Here is a 20,684-nt window from a genome sequence, read left to right as displayed (position 1 = left end):
TGAATAAAATCCAGCCCCAGTCAGACTAGAGGTAACAATCTTAAAGGTCAGTGCCAAGGACTTTGCCTTTAGTTCCTTTTGTAACTTGTCCACTTTCCCCAGTTAGTCCCATCTGGAAGGGTCCCAGGGTTTTCGAGGAAGGAGGTAATCTAGGCCAGCAGTTCTCATTTCTTTTTAAAAATTTTCAGGCAAGTGAAGAGTAGTTGCAGCCATTCATATTTTTCCTGCCAGCTAGGAGAAGGCCAGAAAGCAGTGGTCCGCCTGCCAACAGGGCCCAAGCTGAGCATGAATCAGGTTCCCCTGACATCTGGAGCCAGGTCCAGCCTGGGAAGCAATGTAAACTATTTTTAACAATACGGGAGGGGAGAGGAAGCACTGGTTCCGACAGCTCTCATTGGCTAATCTTTTTAAAGGGCTTGGAAGTGTACCCATTTGGCAATGAGAAGTGAATGGAACTTGGAACTGCAGCAATGGAAAATATTCTTGTGTACCGAGCTTTGCAAAACAAGCACATTCTTTTTTAACAGATTGTACCTTTCACTTAAGAACCCCACAAGCATTCAGAGCGTATCAGTGATTTTCAAAATAATTTCCATGGCAGCTCAACACTTTTGTGCATTGACTAATGGGAGGGCTCAGGCCCAATAACACAAAATCACAAGACGTGTCAACATCGGACCCAATAGTAGTGTCCTCCCCGCTCCAAGCCTGGGATTAGATGAGAACCTGGAAGGGCCACCCCACCCTGGCAGAAGTGGCGTGGTCCATCTGTTCTGGGCATCAGCTAGGCTCCCTGGAGTTTATAAATCAATGCAATCCTGCCACATGTTCATCTGTTTTGAAAGATCAGACAGATCTTCCTTCAAACAACATTCAGTAGAAACACCTAACACTCTTATCAGAAAAACACGACCTCCAATTGTCTACTTTCCAGTTTCTATCACAAAGTGGATATTAACAAAGCCAAAAGCAAGGGCTACTGAACTCCTAGATACCAGAGACTTATAGAATTAAAATTTTGAAAATAAATATTAGGAACCAATAGAAGATAGCCAACTTTTAATTTTGCCAATAAGGGCACTGAGGGAAAAAAATAAAAACCAGCGATCACCATACTTTCATTAAAAAAAAAAAAAAAGACACATTAACACCAAAAAAGGAAGATAAGTATATCAGGATAAACCATTCTTTAAAAGGATTACATTTAAAGTGTGAAAATGCATTGCATTAAGTCTTTATTCTTTTTCTTCTTTTCAATTCACAGGCCACAAACTTCTGAAAACACGTCACAGATACAGTTGCGCAGACAGGCAGTTGGGACCACGGGCTGGCAATTCCGCTCACCAGGCCTGCTCACCTTCCTCTGAGTATTTTTTTTTTTTTTAAGTAGTCTCCACGCCCAGCATGGAGCCCAACACGGGGCTTGAACTCACGGCCTTGAGATCAAGGCTGGGGCTGAGATCCAGAGTCAGATGCTTAACCGACCAAGCCACCCCGGCGCCCCTTCCTCTGAGTATTTTAAGTACAGGTTTCCACCACTATCTGAAAGTAGAGCATTCCTATGAAACCCTGTATAAGCCAAAACAGTGTAAAGCAAAGAAGCACTTACTATTTCGTAAAAACCAAAAATCCTTTTCGGACTTCTTTCAGTGAGTGAGAACAAGTACTAATGTAGGTCTTTCATCAAAGAGTGGCAGAAACCCAACTTTCAGAGCACAGGGGAAATCTATATCATACTAAACCACTGGCAGGTGCAGAGAGTGGACAGTGACAGTTTTACCTAACATAGATTTCTTCTTATACGAGGCTGGGCGGTCATACAGCGATCTCTGGATGTCCGAGTATTTAGAAACCTCTTTCCTTTCCAGCATGGGGACATACTGTGTGGTGTCAGCTTGCTTCATGTCCATGTAGTCACCATTGTTTTCAAAAGATAAAATAACATAACTGTAACAACAGAAAAAGAAACCTTATTCAGGGTGCCCCTTGGGAGTGCTCATTCTACCTTCAGTAGATGATGACCAGGGGCCCACAGTACACAAGACGGTGTGGCAGGTATGGGGACAGCCAGGGGGGCGAGCAAAAGCAAAACCAATGTGCACCTTCCATGTGGGGCAGTCTGGTAGGTGAGATGAGCATTAATCAATAATCACACAAATACCTGGGTCACAAATACTGGGTCATCTCAACTCAGATGTGTCTGTCTTTATTCTTGCTCTGTGTTTCAACTCACGGGCCACAAACCCTGGGCCGCACGACCACGTGGCCAGATGTTTCCTGCTCCTTAATAAATTCAGTGCCAATGTGGTGTCCATCGAGTAATTCTACATAAAGTGAACTTGCACTTTCTGATCTTACAGAACTTTAAAGCCACTCAGACCTCTGTAGCTACTTGTAGGTTCCCGCAGTTGGGATTACTACCACTGGCTTGATTTCTAGGCCCAGGGTCTGCAAGGAGCAGAATCTCAAACTTGGAGGTCCTCAGGCAGTTTCTCACAAGATACCAGCAGGGAGGCAACCCTGGCCAGAGCCGCAACTTACAGGTCTCAAGCGGACCACACATTAACAGCAAAATGGCTCCCAGAATGACTCCAACTCTTGCCTCCGTTCAAACCTCTTGGCAAAGCCTCCCCACGTGATATCTGGTCCCAAACACCTGTGGGCAGGTGTGTCCTGGCTGCATCAGGGTACGACGGGGAAGGCTGGGGGACTCTAAGTCTTGCTGCCTGGTGGCACAGGGTCTGCAGACATGGATTCTATGCAGACACGGGCTCTCTCCACTGGTGAGGCTTGTAAGCCAACGACTCACAGCAGCGCGTCCCTCTGCACCCACCTCCGTGTGCTGTCATCGGCAGGGTTCAATCCGAAAATGTCCAGCTCTTCCTTTGGTTTCTCCGGGTGGCGGCTCAGGAAGCTATCCCTATTTTTATGCAAATAGTTGACCAAATCCCCATAGAAGCAGTACTCGGTGATGATGTAAATAGGGCCTGTGGGAACCAAAATCAGTTAAGAAATGGGCATGAGAGGCGCCTGGGTGGCTCAGCTGTTAAGCGTCTGCCTTCAGCTCAGGTCATGATCCCAGAGTCCTGGGATCGAGTCCCGCATCGGGCTCCCTGCTCAGCAGGGAAGCCTGCTTCTCCCTCTCGCACTCCCCCTGCTTGTGTTCCCTCTCTCACTGTGTCTCTCTCTGTCAAATAAATAAATAAAAAATCTTAAAAAAAAAAAAAGAAATGGGCATGAACACGAAGAACAGAAAAGCCATGAAATGCGATGTTTGCACAGACAGGAGATGGTGCTCAAAAACAAGGACCTTCCGACAATTCAGTGGAATCCAGGCAACTCCGTTCAAGAGACTTAGAGCTGCTGGCACGTTTGGAGGTAGGCAGGAAGGACTTTAAAAAAGCCTGGACAGTCTTCACAATGACAGGTCTTCTGTGCAAATCCTCACTCCCAGGTCAGGAAGCCTACCTGACTTGGTACAGGCCCCCAGCAAGTTCACAATGTTTAAATGCGGCCCCAGGTGAGTCATTATCTTCAGTTCCGACATGAGAGCTTGTTTCTCACTGGATCTGGCTGTGGCTGTTGAAGAAATAAATCACGTATCAGTTCAAGTGATTTACCTCCCACACAAAGCCAATGACATGGCTAATCCTGTGATGGGATATCATTTCATTTACTGAGAGCCTTAAAGAGAAACACAGAGTGACCTGGTCTAGACTCTACTAACTAGTGCCTAGTCTTGAGGGTAAAAAGAAGTCACCAAAAATAACAACGCTTGACTTTCCAACATACAGGCAATGAGAATAATCTAAATAACGCGACTGAGAAAAGAGCCTAAATACACACAAAACCTAGAATCGAAAGATCTGGTCCTAAATCTGGCATGTACTCGCTGTGTGATTTTGAGCAATTCACCTGACTAACCTCTAGTTTCAAAAAAATCCCAGGAAAGGGCACTTACGTTTTAGCATCTTCACTGCTACTTTCATGACAGGCTGGGAGCGGCTTAACCCATAGGCAGTTCCTTCAACCACTTTCCCAAACGCACCAGATCCCAGGATACGACCTGTGAGCAATCAGAACCATTAACACAGGCGGACTGGGGCTTCGTCCCCTCGGTTTCATGTACCACGGCCAGCGTGCGCGGGTGCCCAGCGGGGGGCTATTCTTTCAGAATGGAGTCAGCCTCATGATTCCTGCAAGTCAGCACGTCAAGACCAGAACGGAGCCCACAGGGAAGGAAATCAGTACAATTGCTTTTGTCAAATAACATCTGTAAGGGGAAGGGAACCGCGGGAGGAGTAAGGAGGGTGCATCCTTCCCTGGTGTGAGCATTCTGTCTCCCAGCTCCAGTACTGGGCCAGACCGCAAGCTCCGAGGCCCTTGTTTCCTGTGGCTCTCGCCCAAACCCCCTGCTTCTCTACCCTTCTGTTCTCCACATGCAAACAGAGACATCTTTTGCATCAGTAAGTCCTTATCCCCTGGAAATACTTCGGTATTCGAGACATCACTGATTCCAAGGCGTGATGAAGTCTTGCTGCCTGCTTGTAGGAAGGGCCGGGACCATCACAGGCTAACAGCGCCCAGTGGGAGCACACATTTGGCTCCATGCTGGAAGCGACGTAAGGAAATGGAAGCTGCCGTCCCCACAGTCTAAAAAGAATGCGTCCCCAAGTATCAGTCTCACCACGCCAAGCCAAGCCGTGTTGGGGGTGGGGGGTGGGAGACTCAGCTCATAAGGGACTAACAGCCAGCAGTGCATGTTTGCATGTTTGCATTGTGGGAAACTGTACCTGGAAAGGTACGGCTGCCTTAGCGGAACACACAGGAGCAGAGAGACACAGAAATGCCTCTTAGCATATTAGGGATGTTGCCCTTCCCCCCCCCCCATTTTACTACTTTAAGTTCCTCGGCTCTTTTTGTAAAACTGGGGGGGGGCGGGGAGAGGAGTAGGGGTGAGATTGGTGGTGGGGAGAGATGATAAAGAAAACTTCGTTTCCAGGTACAAGTAGTTGAAATTGGAAGTAGCTAGGACATCTTGTTTGATTTCAGTTTAAGTAACTCTTTAAGAAGACCTAACCTTGTATTTTGGACTGAGACAAGTGGACCATTAAACACTGCCTCTGTCATCCTCCAAAGCACACAAGGTTAGCGTACTCCCAGCGACATGACCTCTAGCTCTAACTTTCACTTGTCTTTTTTTATTTTTTATTTAAATTCAATTTAGTTAACATATAGCGTATTATTAGTTTCAGGGGTAGAATTTAGTGATTCCTCAGTTGCAAATAACACCCAGTGCTCATTACATCAAGTGCCCTCCTTAATGCCCATCACCCAGTTCCCCATCCCCCCACCCAGCTCCCCTGTAGCCACCTTCAGTTTTTTCCTTATAGTTAAGAGTCTCTTATGGTTTGCCTCTTTCTCTGTTTTCATCTTATTTTATTTTCCCTTCCCTTCCCCTATGTTCATCTGCTTTGTGTCTTTGTCCTGTTTTCATTCATTCAGAATGTGATTTAAAAAAAAAATTCCTTGAACTAAAGCTTCATGTACTCGGTCTCAGCCCAAGATTGAAATATGTGAAAAGTCTGTGATAAGTTGACTTGATTATTTTTACATATTTTGCTTTGAAAAGTACCTATATTTTTATATTTTATATTCTAAATATACATACTCTAAAGAAGTATCTAATACATCCTCAGAATGGACTAGATTAAAATACCCTTTGTGGTTGTCCTCATTCAAATCTCGTCTGTTCCTTTTCAGGCACAGAAATCCAGCCCATCACTCTGTGTGACTCCCAAAGCAAAGCCGTCTCAGTGAGTATCTTTGGCAGGACCTCCTCACATTCTCTTCTCCTCTTGTAAAGTTTTCTTTAACCATAATTTGCTATAGAACAAGATTTTTATTTTTTTATGTTTTTATTTTTTTAAGATTTTATTTATTTATTTGAGAGTGAGAGAGAGCACGAGCGGGGGGGGAGGGGCAGAGGGACAAGCAGACTCCCCGCTGAGGGCAGAGCCCGATGTGGGACTCGATCCCAGGACCCCGAGATCATGGCCTGAGCCGAAGGCAGACGCTTAACCAACTGAGCCACCCAGGTGCCCCTGGAACGAGATTTTTTAAAAACCATGGCAGTGACGCAATTAACTCATTTTCAAGACAGAAAAATACTTCTGAAAGCCAATTTCTATTGCCTAGCTCTTACCAAGCACAAGCTCAGATCCCTTATTCCTGCACAAGGCTATAAAAAGTAGTTATGTCCCAATCAAAGGGGAGTCTTGGGAGATCCCACCAGGAGGCGCTTACCAAGCACGAGTCCATCCCTTGGAAACTCCCATCTTGAGTCATAAGGCAGCTGCATCGGGTCCACGTAAATGTATTCATGTCCGTCAGGGCTGATGGATTCAATGACCCTCCAACGAATTTCATACCTCGGTTTCTATGAATGACCAGGACAGGTAACTAGTGAATTACCAAAGCCCAGATGCACCAAAGCTTAATGGCAGCAAAGTGACCAGACACAGCAGGATCAACCACATTCCTTCAACACATAATTACTGAGCTCCTTCTCCGTGCCACGCGCTGAGCTAGGCTGCTCTTCTTCTTGTTCTTACTAGTTCAAAGGTTTTTAGTTCTTTGGGGAAAATACCTACCTGTTTCCAAATGACAACCAGAACAATAAGTGAGATGATCACAATCACCAACAGCACGAGGACCGCAGCGGCGACGGTGAGTTCAGAACGCAGCGCTGAAGGAGAAAGACGCATGAGGAAGAATTTGCACAAACACGCAGGAGGGCAGGAAGGCGATGTGGTTGTGTTTGGGCCAGAAATCTCTCACTGCTGGTGGAAAAGCATCAGGGCTGCCTGGCTCATTTTCAGGATGGGCGATACCATCTCTCAATCATCTACATACATGAACCTACTCTAGCTCTTCCCTTAGAAGAGAAAGGGGACAAAATTCAATCACGGGAATGCAATTTGGCTCCAAAGGTACTGCACCACTTAACCTTCTAGAAAGAATGTGGACTGGAATATAAACACTGATAAATGAGATTGAAAGTCTCAGAAGTTCAGTTTATTTTGAAAGGTGGCATTTTGTTTACATTCTAATTTGGGCTTCGTTACCTTTTTTTTTTTTTTTTTTTTTTTTTTAAGAATTCAACCTGTCTCGACAGTTGTAAGGAGCAACAAGGCAGAAGATCCCCCTTCCCCATCTTCCATCCCCACACTCAGACTACAGAGACGGAGTAGCTATCCCACTGGACAAGCAGGATGCCTCTGCAAGGTGCAATTGGGGGTCAGAATCCGAAAGAAAGGGCTCCCATGTGGATGCCCAGAGAAGGCCCTTTAAGAGCGTTCAGAGCTGAATTTCTGCCTTGGGACCTTCATTCCTTTTGGACCCCATCTGGGATTCAAAGTTCTGCATGAAGGAGGAAGGGCTTGGCTGATGACTAAGAGCAACTCACTGGGAGCCACCAGCTTCAGCTCTCGGCTCTCGGCCCCAAGGAGATTCTTGGCCAGACATCGAACAGCGATGGTCTCCTCCACCCTGGTGAATGTCACTCGGCCCTCCACAGTACTCCTGTCTCGGGGGTGGACCTCCGTGATAATGTTTGAGATATTGTTGGCCAAAACTGCCCATGAAGTTTCATTATTACACCTGGAGAGAAAAAGGACATAAATACAGAGCCGGTTATCAGGACAATGGAGGTGAGCAAAGCAGTGAGAATCACCTATGGTGGTAAGCAGCTCTGACCTTGCCTACATTTCGGGGTGCTACAAGTGGACTTTTGTATTTTATGTGCATATTAATATCACTGAAACTCGTTTGCATGGACCCAACAGAGGATAACCTGTATGTGGATAACTGAAAGTTAACTGTTTATGAAGCACGCAGGGTAGAAATAAGTTCCATCAAATATAACTACCGATCCCAAGCCTTGAACCCATGAGCCAACTGAACAGACCCACTTCAAGAATGTTTAACTATCCCAATTGCCCACCCCTTGAAAAAGCCTGGCTCCCTCTTCTCTCCCCACCTGCACTGTCAAGAGCCCCTCAGGTGTCACTAGGGTTGGAGCGATCCCCTGGCCGAGTTAATGAGACTTAGATTCTAGCCCCAGTCAAGATCCAAGATCAAGATCCCCTAAGAAAGGGAAGGTCTAGGAGTATCAGCCTCCAAGAGAAACAATCGAGGCTTCTGAATGCAAGCAGTCACCATGGGTGGAAGCGTGAGCATGTCGCTCGAGTGCCCATCAGAGAGGATGGACAGATGGGGGGTAAAGGAGGAACTGGTGAGTTAACTTCCCCCAAACAGCAGGTAGGCAAAGGAAGCAAGCAGTCACCATGGGCAATATTGTCATTTATGTTCACATGCCAATCTAGCTAACAAAAAAAGCTCACCCTGTAAGAAATATAAAGTGAAGTGGACCAGGGTGGTAAAAATCCTCTTAGACCTGTGGTCCTTTAAATTCATCTTCTTTTCTGATTAGGCACCCTTGGAGAATCTGGTGAGAGCCAGGGACCTTCTCCTTACAGCTATTCATGACCACATGGGTCACGGGCACCCATACCATGCACGCGTGCACACCAGGCCCGTGCTTAGGACCCTATCCTGTAGTTTATGAGACTTAGGCCCAGTCAGAATCACAAATACAAAAGAAGGGCCAGCCAAAGAAAGCAAATGCATCTGAAGTTCTTTGTAACAAGGAAGACGCATTCTGACCACCAATGAAAAAGAAACCTCCCGTTTCCGTACTTCTTAATATCCTTGCAGATCATCCACTCGATATCAGGAAGAGGCGTCCCTTCAGCGGTGCATCTCACGGTCTGTCCCCCCGTAGAGCCATGGTGGTCATCAACCAAGTCCAGAATAGACGAGGGAACTGCAAGAGATAAAAAGAGATCAGAATCGAATCGTCTGGGTCCCAGAACTCCTGTGAGCCACAGGTTCACAGAATTCAGGTTCAGAATTTGTCCACGTCGCATTCGGACCTGCCAAGTGAGTAACCACCCAAGAAGGGGCTGAAAGCAATTATGTGCATAATCATAATGCTCCACTTTGGGTAGACCCACTTGGTTAAGAGCATTTTCACAGTTTCAGTGTTTAGGGATTTGTATCCTGTGGTGTTCTAAATCTGGAGTGAGAAAAGTAAAAAGCCCCTGTGGTTATTTGGCTTGAAAGGCAAGGAGGCTCTTAAAATTGTATTACAGCTTGGGGTTCAACTAATAGATTCAGCTAGAGTATAATCTAAAGCAGCATTTACCAAAGTGCATCTGTGGAATGTCACTAGGTTTAAAAGACTTTTTTTTAAATCCATGATCAAATAAATTAGAAATATGCTAATACTTGTATCACAGATTTACTGTGAGGGTCAAGTGAGTCCCCTAACGCAGTCCCAGGCACATGGTAGGTACCCAGTGAACAGGGGCTGGACCTGAACGTGAATAGACCGAGGCAGTCCCTCCTGGTAAGGGCCATTGTGCGATGCCTTGAGGGAAGCTAAGCGAAAAGGCCAAAACTCTCTGGAACAACCTAAGGTCATCTGGACCAAAACGCATCACTTTACTCTTCCAAGAACTGGAGGTGCCAGACTGAAAAGCAGGTGGTGTTGTAAGCTAGGAATTCCCCAGACTGTTTCAGAGCAGCCTGGACTTCCCAGAATTGTGTGAATTCATAGCCCAACAAAGCTCTCCCTGACAGGTGACGCCTACACCAGCTACTTCTCCCATAAAGTGTTGCTTTTCTCTCCACCCCCGGGGGAGAAAAGTGCCAGGCTCTCCTTGGGGGACACTCATTCACTTCATCACTGAGCTAATATGATCTTTCTACTGCCTGATGCACCTTGAGTTAAGAGTTCGAAAGTATAGCTCTTCACGTCGTCTTCATTTTGAACGACGATCGTGTAATGGCCGCTGTCTTCCTCCTTAGCGCGGATCAGCTTTAATTTGCTCCGATACCTGAAACGAAAAGGCCTTTGTGTCAGCTAGTCATAGCCAAACAGATGCCAACTGTTCCAACAGGTGCCATGTTCACTTTAAAGTTTGTTTTTGTAAAAAGTAAAAACATCTTTTTTTTCTTGTCCATATCTTCGCTTTTCTGGGATTCTCCGTGCCCTTTCTACATAGTGAAGGTCTGACTTATAGACACTTAATTCTTAAACAGAAGCCCAGACATCTTGAGACGAGCAACAGGACACAGTCTACACACTGACATGGAGAGGTCTCCAGGATGACATTCCTACTTGTTGGTATTTGCTTAAAGAAACTCTGGAAGGTTTCAGAAGAACCTAATGAAACTAATAAAAGTATTTCCCTCTGCCTGGGGAGGCAGGGAGACCGGGGCAAATGGCAGCAGGAATGGAGCAAGGGTTCTTACAATGCACCTTCTCGATGCTTAAATACTAATAAAGCACAAGATTCCATCACCTTTTAAAAAAATAAATTAGAAAAATCTATTTCTTCATACTTTATTAAAGGGAAGTTTCCCCTAAAGATTTCCTCCATGTGTTATAAGTGACATTTGGCTCTGTGTGTTTTTATGGGTTCATCAATAAAGTATTTGCCCATTTGATTGCCCTTCTTTATAAAACATCACAGGGGCGCCTGGGTGGCTCAGTCGTTAGGCATCTGCCTTTAGCTCTGGTCATGATCCCAGGGTCCTGGGATCGAGCCCCACATCAGGCTCCCTGCTCATCAGGGAGTCTGCTTCTCCCTCTGCCGCTCCCCCTGCTTGTGCTCTCTCTCTCGCTCTCTGTCAAATAAATAAATAAATAAATAAATAAATAAATCTTTAAATAAATAAGTAAACGTGTAAAGCATCACAGTGCCAAAAAGCCACGGGATGGATGGGAAGAGCGCTGGTCACAAAGCATGACAAGCTCAGGCATCCCTGAAATTCTCCATGCCTCAGCGTCCTTCTGTGTAGTGTGGGATAGCCATATGCAAAAGCACAGTGTCCTTTCCAGAATTAGTTAAATGAAATTATATGTGTGGAAGGATTTTGAGGGCCCGAAAGTATGGCGTCACCATACATGTCTCCTTGCCATACAGATGGTAGATGTCATGGAATATATCCAACCCAAGTGGGTCCAACTTTACTTCCTTTCCTCCATCCCTTCCTGGATGCAGGAAATGATCTTTCATTGGGAACAGAGCTCTTTAGTTCTTTTTTCTTATTTTATTATTAAATATTTATCAGCACAGTATTAGCACATGGCAACGTTATCATTAAAGGTACTTGATTTCAAGTATCTCCTGTGTCGACTTCTCATTTTCTAGATTGAGTCTTGGTTTGTGTTGTAAGACATGCACAAACCTCAGTCTATCTAGAGAGACACAGTAAAAAGAAATGCATACTTGGAAAGGGTGTTTCTTTACCTTATTTCCTGAATCCTTTCTATGTCCGTGGTGATCTCCGTGAGATTTTCAATCAGAGTCAGGTTGTCCTTCAGCCAGGATATCCTGGGAGGAGGGTAGGCCTGCACGTCCACCACAAAATGTTTGACTTCATGTAGGTCGACAGCTTCCAATGGGCTGAAGTTGGGTTTGATTTCAATGAACCCTTTCTCTGTACAGGGAAGAGTTTCCATTAAGTAATGATTACCACGCGGTGGATCCTGAGCAGCAGGGACAACTGACATTTTAGAAAGCAGAATGTACCATGGACAGAAATGGTGACTTTCTTCATCTCTTTGACCTCCTTGGTGGCCTGGCGGGCAGCACATTCATAATCTCCACTATCTTTCACCGTGGCCTCGGGGACCCTCAGAGTGTACACCAATTTGATGGAAGGGACCTTGATTTCCTCCAGCATGGTGATGCCTTTGCCTTTCTACAGCAGAAGGGGAGGAAAACCACTTTAAAAAGCTGGCTCCAGAGAGTGAACCCTCATACACACCGTGGGTGGGGATGAGGTGCTAATGTAAGTTCCTGGATTCTAATGTCCTCCCCCCGCCAACCCCACGGGGCTATTGGTAAGGGGGCGGGGGGAGTTGTGCATGCACAGGGCAGAGGCTAATGGGAAATCTCTGTACCGTCTGCTCAATTTCACTACGAACCTAAAACAGCTCTAAAAAATAGTCTAATAAAAAAATTTTCTTAAGCTAGCGCCTTAGAAAATCACGTTTTAAAAAGGATATTTAATGGCATAGTATGGTGTTTGTGATATACTGCCAGAGGAAAAATGATGTGACAAAGTACTATTTAAAGTATAATACCTATTAATGATTACATTTATTTTGTATACAAAGTATTGAAAGGATTTATCTTCCTAGAATATTAACAGTGATGTCCTGGGAAGTGGCTTTTCCTCTGTTTCTCTAAATTTGATAACATGATGATGATAAACCTGTATTATTTTTATTATCTGATGAAAACTTTGTTTTATAAAACAATACTTAGATTATATATTTTTGGGCCAAATAGCATGTACTATGGTTTGGGGGGAAAATGTCTATCTCCAATAAATGAGAAGAAATGTTTATGCTTTAAGGATTAAGGGTAATCAAGCATGAACAGTAAAATCAAACTGCCTCATATTCTGGGAAGATGTACACATATAGGATTATGAATGTCTCTTCAATGCATGAGGTCATAATGTCATATGTGAAAATGCCCAACTTCCAATCAATGCCCTGGAGAGACAGGAAGAGGGGAAGCAAAAGCACAGGGGAGAGAAATGGATAAAAGGAGAGAAGCTATCAAATGCCAAAAAAGAACAGGGAACAGATATTTGCAAATCAGGAGTGAAGGGGAATTAGATAGGTAGATAGATAGATAGATAGATAGACAGACAGATAGATAGATAGAGCTGTATGTATAGAACCTTCCTATTTCTTTCTTTCTTATGAAAAAGAAGGCTCGGTGTACAACCTTTATAGATTCTGAAGGTCCTGGTCCAGCTAGCGTCTCAACCTCCCCCATTGCCCAACGAGCCATAAAGTGATCTAGTCAAATGGGCTCACAGCAGAGATGGGAAGCTGAAGTCTGGAGAAGATCGGTGTCATGCCCCGTCAGTGATAGGTCTTCTGAGCCCTGCTGTGCTCTGCTCCATGCCACCAGGAGCCTTGTAGGTACCTACCACTTCTCCAGGGTAAGTCCACTGAAGGTCAACCACCTCATTGTTAAAGACGGCGCAGGTGACCACAATCGTCTCCCCTGACTTATACACAGTTTTAAGAGCTTCCATTTCTAGATCAAGTTCTGATGTTGCTATTTAAAAGAAGAACAAACACAAGGACCTCATTATCCACAGTATAGTTAGAACCTTATACGGTTTGGGTTTGCTTTCTTTTTTAAAACCCTGAAAAATAGTTTTCTTCTCTTTTTAAGCTTTTTGTTTGTTTGTTTTTGTTGCGGGGGGGGAGGCAGAGGAAGAGGAAGAGCGAGAATCTTAAGCCCCAACTCAGGGCTCAATCTCACAACCCTGAGATCATGACCTGAGCCCAAGTCAAGAGTCAGATGCTTAACCAACTGAGCCACCAAGCTGGCCCAAGAAAAATAATTTTCAAACCACTGTGATCAAGACAAATTTTTTGAAGTCTCAGAAACTTTGATTTTGTGTTGGCGTATGTAATTTGGCACATAGTTATAAAATAACACACACACATACCTACAAACACCTACACACAAAATAGTAACAAGAGTAAAACTAAATTCCAATCGGACAGAACACCACATTCCTGAGCATTTGGGTTAAGGATGGCTCTCCTCTTCTGCAACCACCTTTATAGATGTATTTATTCATTTAATCAACCAGCCTTTTCTGACCAGCACTGCTCTGGGCACTTTGCTCCTCCCTTACCATTTCTCTCCTCTCTCCCACCTTGCTGCCCAACTATTCTCAGCGCTCTTCTAGAACCAAGCACAGTGCTGGCATAAAAGAAGCCCTTACCCAGCGTTCAGTGGCATTCTGCTCACCCCAAACTGCTGACCCCCAACACCCATTACCCTTTCCCATTCACATGAACCACTCACATCAAAGGGAGGGCTGTAGCAACAAGCTTTGCTCGAAATCAAAATCACTTTTCTTAAGTTACTGAAGTTAATCTAGGCATCCAACCCCCACAGGTGTGTGTTTGTTTTTAGGGCCTCTGTAGTCAGGAATGTGGGTATAACAGTAAGAGGCTTATGCGAGAAAAGAATTCCTTACAGTATTTCGAAGTCAACTGATGAAATATGAAATCTTACAAGGGGTAAAGAAGCATTTGTTTTTAGTAGTACTAAGCTTAATATTATTACAGCCACAGAGGGCAGCCTAACGTTGTATGGTAAAGGTGGGGTCCTAGATCCCCAAATATTCAGGGTCTCCATCACCAGGGACTATGGTTTAAAAAAACAAAATCCTGTATACATCTAGTTATTTTGCCTTTAGCTCTTTAAAGAAGGAGAGAGAAGGTTACAAGTACCTTTTAAAGCATAAACATTAAACGGGATGGTCTGGAACGTCTTCCCTCTGACGGTGGCTTCGCAGACATAGGGCCCAACGCTGAAGGTCCCATTAAAGCCCTGTCTGCTGTCATAGGAGGCGTGCACCACCCCGTCACTGCTGCGCAAGGTCACCGGAGTCTCGGGGTCAGTTGTGCGACAAGGTATGATGGCAGAATCATCATCCTCCACGATGACTAAATAATCTGTCATTCCTAGAGGTACAAAGGCTACATCCGGGTCTATAGTTTGGGAAAGAAAGAAAAACACGTTAGGCATTAATTTCACCTTTACACATATATTCAGAAGAAAAATTATCCCACTGGCATTAATCACATTAGGTATGAATGATACCTTCACATATATCCAGAACTTGTCACCACACTGACATTAATCACCGTAAGAGCTAGAAGCCTATTTTAAAGTATGAATAACACCAAAATGCCTGTACCCTAGTAAAAAGATTGGTGATGACTAAATATTAGCCAGGAGTTGAAATCAAAATTTAAGCACTACTGAAAAAATGATCAATAATCAAGTCTATTCAAAACAAGAGAAAATACTCATAATTTCAAAAATTCTGGTCATAAACATCCTCCAAGACCACTGACTCCAAACACCTTGATGCCAAGACCCCTGACTTCAGGGAATGAGTGACTTATGAAGGACACCTGGACCCTGTCTTTGTTCTGACCAGTTAGTGCCTGGATGCTTCAGAGGACATGTGCCCTAGACCACGATCACCAAAACCCCAGACCCCCCAAAAAAAAGAATTTAAAAATTCCTATTGTCTATAGTCAGTATTACTGAAAAGTAGTACAGAAACCTGTCTATTAAAAAAAATAATCTGTCAAGTAATAAATAGAATTTACAGTTCCACAGCCTGAGAATTTTATTTCCAAAAGAAAACCAGCTATGTAAGCTACTACAGTACGGAATACTGAGAGTCTCAAACGTCGGGTTCAGAAGGGCCCCTTACTCTCCATGACTACAGATAAAAAGATCTCTAACTGACAGCAGTGCAGAACTTACTTGGATAGTGTTTGTGCTGAGGGTAGGGGAGAATTTCTGGACAATTTTAAGATGATCAAAACAAACAAACAAAAAGATGATCAAAACACCATATGCCTTTAACAAGCCCATATTCCCACCATTCTCTTCAAAGCAGGGGGCATTTATGTGTGAACAAAGCTGGGGTGACATTCTAAATGCCTACCCTTCTTAAAACAAAACCTTTTATTGTTAGGAAGAGGGTTCAGACAGTTAAGAATGTCATGAAAGAAATGAAGAGAGTCTAGATCCATGGGGCACCCACAGTTACAGAGGACAAGAAGAGTGGCCGATTTAAAAAAAAATAATGGGGCGCCTGGGTGGCTCAGTCGTTAAGCGTCTGCCTTCAGTTCAGGTCATGATCCCGGGGTCCTGGGATCGAGCCCCACATCGGGCTCCCTGCTCAGCGGGAAGCCTGCTTCTCCCTCTCCCACTCCCTCTGCTTGTGTTCCCTCTCTCTCGCCGTGTCTCTCTCTGTCAAATTAAACAGATAAAAAAATCTTAAAAAAAAAAAAAAACTTACAAGAAAAAGGCAGAAAGGCAGGAAGACATATTTCAGAGACCCCCTTACCTCACCTCTGCCAAAACAAGATGGCAAGAGTTATCAATAGTTTGTATATTTGTTTGCTTTAAGCCAAGTACTCTAGCTATAGTCCCTTTTAATTTATGTACGAAGATTTCCATTACTTGAGTTTGTGTTCAGAGTTCCAAATCCTTGAATTCTGTTAGTGAAGATTTCAGCAAACAAAGCTACGAATTCATCTCAGGTTAAAATATGCATTTTGATATTCATAACACATCAGCCAGGGCTTCCTTTAAAAATGCAAGTCTTCCCTACCATAATGCACTATCTATGCAATGTTTAAATAGTATCATGGCCCTTCTTTAAACAACTGTCCTTGGTAGAAACCAATATACACAGACAGAGATGGATACAGACAGAGATGGATACAGACAGAGATGGGTACAGACAGAGATGATATAGGTTTATAGAGACATAGAGAGACAGACACACACAAAGGAACAGATAAAACATAGATAGAGGTACAGATGTAGACTTAGATCATTACAAGGAGTGCACGGGACAGACCAGCTGGGTGGTAAACCAAATGAACCTCAAGCTCATGGCTAAGCCGAGCTGATTAGCGGGGCTGCTGGGAGAAAGCACCACACCATCTTCCACTCTGGGAGCAGGCTCACACCCCAAGGCCATGCCCTCCAAAGGGGCCACCAGCCAAGGACTGTGTGGCACTGGGGTTCCTTAGGTCCCAGACCTCCTTGACACAGAGCTCTAGGACTCATCTACTCTACCTTCCTTCCTTCCCTCCTCCATTCAAGGTCACACCCACAATGCGGGCAAACAGCCCTCCCAGGCTCTGCTGGATCCCTGCCCATTTTCTCGCACAGGCTTGTCCCCTCAACAAGCCCTAGCATGCTTCATCCCATCTTACTCCTGTCTTGGCACCTGCTTCTGACAGGTCGGGAGACAACATCATTAGTATGGAGTTTGCCCCCAGATTTGAATTTAAAAAGCCCACCTAATTAATCAAGAATATATATTTCATTACATCTGAAAGAATAGCATGGTTATTTGGAAGCTACTAAAATAAACGATAAGCAGCTCCAAGATACCTAATTAATTTTCATGTCCCCAACACTTCGCATAGCGCCTGACACACAACAAATAAACTGCAAATACTCGTCAAACTTGGTTGAGCTGAACAGAAATGAAGTCGTTTCAGATTTTTTTGCACAATGCCAATGAAACGTGCCCTGATAAAAATATTTTCTAAAACTTAATGCGGTTCCAAAACATTACCCATACATATTTCTTGATAATGGTCTCACAAGTGACCTTGGTTTAACGTTGTGCGTTCTCTCGTATTTGTCACATTTTCTCCCGTAAATGTTTATCGTGTTTGTATTTCTTAAGATGCTGATCCAGCTGGCGGGAGGGCCAGGGCCAGGAGCGTGGTGCAGGGGGCCCGCACGGCTCACCTGGCACGTAGATGTAGATGTGCCTGCCTTCGATCTCCGTTTCCTCCGTCTGAGTGTGGTTGTAATAGCAAGTGTACAAGCCTGTGTGCGCCGCCGACGCATTGACCACCTCCAGCACGGTCACAAAAAGGCCACTGTTGTTCTCCTCATTTCTGATTTCCACATTGGGGTTCTCTTCTTCAGACATGGGGTACTGCCAGCTCACTTCACTCTCCCCAAAGCATCTCAGAGAAAAGGATGAATTCAGCTGCACGACCTTTTCATTTTCGTTTGGGAGGATAGACGGTAATGAAAGCTGGCAGAGGATTAGGCTGGGCCCTGTAAAAGGAAACAGGCTCTGAATAGGGCGCAGCCAGAAAGGACAGTCTCACCCAGAGAACCGAGAGGAGCCAACAGCAGCGGCTTACGGCAACAATGACCGTTTCTGCGCCAAAATCCGTTAGCCTGGATGCCCATGAAAGGCCCCCCATTATAACAGCCGCGGCATCTGCTGAGAGCAGCAAATGCTCCAAAGGCCTCAAAAGCCCCACCAAACCCTGAGATTCGCCCCAGCGAACACTCAGATGGAGAGAGGACGCCTGATTCCAATTCCATATTTCAGACTCTCGTGTGTGACCATAAAGTATCCCAAGAGGGCAGAGACGCGAGCACATATGGGTTCTTTATTGTCCACATTCCCTGCAGACGCTCCCCTTAGTACGAAATGGGGTGAGAACCAGGGCGGGGAGACTGAACGAAGCACAAAGCAGGTCTGTGTTCAAGAATCATGTCTTTTCCATTCCTCACAACACTCCGCATGCTTCCTCGCTTAATTTAATTTAATTTATTTATTTTTAAGTAGGCTCCACACCCAATGTGGGGCTTGAACTCACGACCCTGAGATTAAGAGTCTCGTGCTCTACTGCCTAAGCCAGCCAAGCGCCCCTGGATTTTAATTTTTAAATTAAGAATACTTAAATACTTAAAGAATACTTAAATACTTAAATTTTTAAAGTAGGACTACTTAAAGAAAACTCTAAGTTCATCTTAGAACCTAAAATTTCAGTCCAGTTTTCCCTGTCTATAAAACCGACAGAAGAGATTTTATGAGTTAATTATTAATCTATGGTCTCTAATCTCCTTTGGAGCCCAATGTGGGAACCCCACCCAACTTCACTATGCACCCACTATGACTCTTGCAGCCTCAGGCCGGGGTCATAAGTGCATTGGGTCACCTATCCTCCCGCAGACGGGGTATACTTGGTGGTGTTTGGAACTACTGAACCCTTGCTCAAGGCTAACGTGCCCATACAGGTAAGCCCTACAGACGCTAACAGACTTAAGTTAACTCCTCAGACCAGAAAAACATTGGGTTCACGGTAAACATCTGTGATGTATAAACATCTGGATGAAAACTAAAAAAACGCCCATAAATATTTCCACAAATGGTCCAAGTAGTATCCTCCTGGTAGAAAAACGTTAGTAAGATTTCCCAAGAGTCAAATATTCCACCAATCAGATTCCAAGGGAAAATGTGGCTCTAAGATTTTTCCAGCAATTTAAGCATCTTCCACTTAAGACAGGTATGATTCCCTGGACATGAATTTTCCATCGTTTATTTCCTTCGAACATTCGCGAACGTCTCCAGAAATCCATGTCCCAGGAAAAAGAAAAGAGCAATGGGCAAATTTAGGCAATGATTCCTACCACGTTTCGATGCCAGGATTATACATATACTAAAATTGCCACTGGTGAGCATTCCTTTTGAACTGGAGTTAGCTCGATCCAGCAAAGGGAACTGAAGGCTTGTGGTCATTCTAGGTAACTTCTCAACATTTTCGACTTCCCTCCCCTCTCTTGGACTGTGTTTGCAGAGTGCAGGGAATACACCCCCGGAGCACAGAACTTAGAAGGCAAGGGTTTCCCCAGAACAGTGAAGTCGGAGAATATTGGGATCCTTACCTGTGAGGAGACAGCCTAAGATCAGGAGGGCCAGAAGGGAAGTCCCCATCGTTCTGGAAAACTGCAAAATCAAGCGTCAAACAGAAGCAGTGTTAGCCAATAAAACCACCGGGGAGCCTTGCTCCTTTTGTGCTTTGCAACATGGAAAACATTAATAGCATCATTTTAGTGGAAAATACCTCGCTTTAAGATTCATGGTTAAAGCAGTTAAGATACCTAAAAAAGAATCCCATAGCCCAACGGGACCCCAAGATCATGACAGGAGCCATCTGAAGCTGAAACCCTTTTGGATTGCACGCAGCTTTCAAATTCCAAAAAGTCTGGCTTTTATGGTCTCAGAATGCATCCGAGAGTATAAGAGAACTGTTCCTTTTAATCCATTGAAATGAAGAATGAGAAAAACAAGCACACACGTATTTACTCAACTTCCAAACTGGAGCTATTTTCGCTCAAAATAGGTTGTCATTTGCTTTGTGTTTCACTAGAGAGTACGTGAAGTACGTGAAGCTCAACCACTACCTTTGGAAAAGATGCTTGGGCTACAACAAATATCTTTTTATTGACAAGCCATTCTGATCTCGAGTTTTTGAAAGTCAAAACCAATGTCAATTGGAGGACGTCCCTTTGCCATGCACGGGCCCCTAGTAGGCTCAGGACCCACTGCACTCACAGTCGGGCTGACCAGGGTAGGGGAGCCCAGGGCACAGGCGTGGAAGGAGCAGTGAAGAAGGTGAGGCAGGGAGAGGAAACGGGGAGAAAAATATGCCTAAATGTCTGTGTTTTGGGGGATGCGGTAAACCACCCAATAATATTCAGTAGAGACCTGGAGAAACCAAGTCTTTGACTCCAATTGCCTGCTGCAAAATCTGAGGAATGAAAGAGAAGTGGAGAGAGACTGAAACCAAATGTCGCAGGACACAAGCAGGGAAAGGGAGGGAAAATTAAGAGGGACCCAAGGAGCCCCAAGGCGAAGCCATGGAATAGTCTATTCTGGTCAATCCCATGAAAAGGCCCATTTTTCCTTATCCGTTTCTTTTCTTGCGCATCCCCACTCGCCTTATTTTATCTCCTCCCCATCACGTCCCACATGAAGTCACTGATTCCGTGATCTGACTGAAGTCAGCAAAAGACCTGCGCACAGGCTTGCAGGCGTGGACGCTGCGAAGCGCCCAAGTTTCAATTGGAGAGGTCCCACAGAGGGGCCCCTGGGGGGGTGCAAGCTTTAGAATATCCCATTAAAAAAATCACCTAAGCCTTTTTCTGGGA

At 44.7% G+C, this 20,684-nt stretch overlaps 1 protein-coding gene across 4 annotated transcripts in view; it reads right to left on the bottom strand.

Moving 5' to 3' along the window:
• The window catches only part of PDGFRA (platelet derived growth factor receptor alpha), a 43,324-nt gene that overhangs the window by 14,158 nt on the left and 8,482 nt on the right, over nt 1-20,684 (bottom strand). For all 4 annotated transcript variants that reach the window (XR_013446351.1, XM_036119689.2, XM_036119687.2 and 1 more), the window contains 15 exons: nt 19,419-19,479; nt 17,478-17,795; nt 14,411-14,671; nt 13,084-13,214; nt 11,664-11,835; nt 11,382-11,571; nt 9,847-9,962; nt 8,761-8,887; nt 7,469-7,662; nt 6,654-6,748; nt 6,307-6,439; nt 3,962-4,066; nt 3,469-3,579; nt 2,834-2,987; nt 1,781-1,947 (listed from right to left, as the gene is read on the bottom strand). Coding sequence is in view for 3 of the 4 variants with exons in the window: in XM_036119689.2 (XP_035975582.1) it covers nt 1,781-1,947; nt 2,834-2,987; nt 3,469-3,579; nt 3,962-4,066; nt 6,307-6,439; nt 6,654-6,748; nt 7,469-7,662; nt 8,761-8,887; nt 9,847-9,962; nt 11,382-11,571; nt 11,664-11,835; nt 13,084-13,214; nt 14,411-14,671; nt 17,478-17,795; nt 19,419-19,467 (2,323 nt within the window). In the remaining variant the exon portion in view is untranslated. The remainder of the gene's footprint in view (nt 1-1,780; nt 1,948-2,833; nt 2,988-3,468; nt 3,580-3,961; nt 4,067-6,306; nt 6,440-6,653; nt 6,749-7,468; nt 7,663-8,760; nt 8,888-9,846; nt 9,963-11,381; nt 11,572-11,663; nt 11,836-13,083; nt 13,215-14,410; nt 14,672-17,477; nt 17,796-19,418; nt 19,480-20,684) is intronic.

Source organism: Halichoerus grypus, chromosome 3, assembly GCF_964656455.1.
Source record: "Halichoerus grypus chromosome 3, mHalGry1.hap1.1, whole genome shotgun sequence".
NCBI lineage: Eukaryota > Metazoa > Chordata > Mammalia > Carnivora > Phocidae > Halichoerus > Halichoerus grypus.
This window is presented reverse-complemented; position numbering and strand designations above follow the sequence as displayed.